Source organism: Vicia villosa, linkage group LG1 (genome assembly GCF_029867415.1).
Source record: "Vicia villosa cultivar HV-30 ecotype Madison, WI linkage group LG1, Vvil1.0, whole genome shotgun sequence".
Lineage (NCBI taxonomy): Eukaryota > Viridiplantae > Streptophyta > Magnoliopsida > Fabales > Fabaceae > Vicia > Vicia villosa.
Window position 1 is genome coordinate 252278519 of NC_081180.1, and position 1515 is coordinate 252280033.

Genomic DNA, 1515 nt, shown 5'->3' on the forward strand with positions numbered 1-1515 from the left:
GAATCATTTTAAGTAACTCAATTATTTTAGTAAAATCTTCTTTGATGAAAGAAACATATCGAAGTTGTCGTGTCCCCCAAAGTCAGCCAATATATATATAATCTTAAAAAATTAATATATACTTTTGAAGAAAAAAATATATTGTAGGTTGTTGTAAATTAGAAGAAAGAATGAGAAATTGATTCCACCACTCCAAGTCATTATAATAGTAGTATCGTGCAAGAGTCTAATAAACAAACCAAACTTCAACTCAATTCAATGGATAACATATCATTATATAATACTAGTAGTAATGAACAAAATATAACAGGAATATAAAAACAGTGCATGACAGATCAATATTCTGCTAATGAATAAAGTAACTAGAATTGACCAGACGCCAGAACCACTTAATGTCAAAACTGACCCTTGAATCAGATTAGAAGGTCCAGTGGAACAAATATTGGTGGTGAAAAAAAAGTAATTAGAAAATGAGAAACTATTTTGGTGCAGATGTAAGAGGGTAGCCAATCCCATGTCTGGTGGATGGAAAAACAATAAACAGCAAACTGCATAGAGTTCCGATTCCAAGAGGAACAATATCCAGAACCTCCTTTGTCTCCTCTCCTGGTTTAGGGTAATAACATGTCAACACATTCTTGTCACTCAATGCAACCGAAAAGAACACAAGTACAGATAAAAACGCATGAACAAAATCCATGATGCTAATCTTATACTTTGTCAAATCGGGTAAGGTTGATGATTTGTCGTCATCAACCGGCGAGTAGTCAAATAGCCACAGTCCCTTGAAGGTTGCTATACCATGGTAGATTCTTCTTCCGTCTGAGGATTTTACCGTGTCGGTGAAACACGCGAGGATGCAAGAGAAGGCTAGCAAGAGGAGGAGGAGAAATGTGAGGATGTGTGTAACATGGTCACATACTCCTTTGTTTGTGAACACCGGAATCAGAATCTGGAATGCCATGAGGGTTCCGGTTGGAAGCAGTTTTGCTAAGCTGGCTGTTCCTGTCAGTGCTCCAGACAGTGCACGTCTCGATAAGGAAGATGATGAAGAGGAGGAGCTAATGATTCCATGCGCTGCTTCCGATGATGATCCACCTGCACCAGCATGATCAGCATCATTAATACTGTTGTCTTCTGCTTCTGCAGATTGCTTGCCGGATCGACGTTGTTTCAGTGACATGTTGAGGAAGGAACTATATGATTGATTCATGCATAAAGGGATGATCATGTTCTATTTATATTAGATATATTGAATTATTGATGAATAGTTTGCTTGTGTTCTTAGTTTTTCTTGCTTCCACGTTGTTTCTATGCCATTTGGTTGGTGTGATGACAACGGTTTACGTGTAACGTGTAAAGTACAACTATAACAATATTCTATTCTATTATGGCTTATAAAAGAACATATAGTTCAAGACCATGTTATTTGGTCATATTAAAAACTTACCTAAATGTGGTGTCAATATCACTATCTTATCAAAATACATATAGGTCACCACCACTACTTTAATT

General features: G+C 36.6%; 1 protein-coding gene across 1 annotated transcript; it reads right to left on the reverse strand.

The window, feature by feature from the left end:
• Positions 1-244: 244 nt before the first annotated feature.
• On the reverse strand, positions 245-1286 carry LOC131625846 (protein DMP3-like). The gene has a single exon (XM_058896680.1). The coding sequence runs from the start codon at positions 1229-1231 to the stop codon at positions 479-481; it is 753 nt and encodes a 250-aa protein (XP_058752663.1). The 5' UTR covers positions 1232-1286; the 3' UTR covers positions 245-478.
• Positions 1287-1515: the final 229 nt, after the last annotated feature.

What these genes read in the sequence shown, in the direction of transcription:
- LOC131625846 (XM_058896680.1), bottom strand. Translation starts at nt 1,231, where the DNA reads ATGATCATCCCTTTATGCATGAATCAATCATATAGTTCCTTCCTCAAC.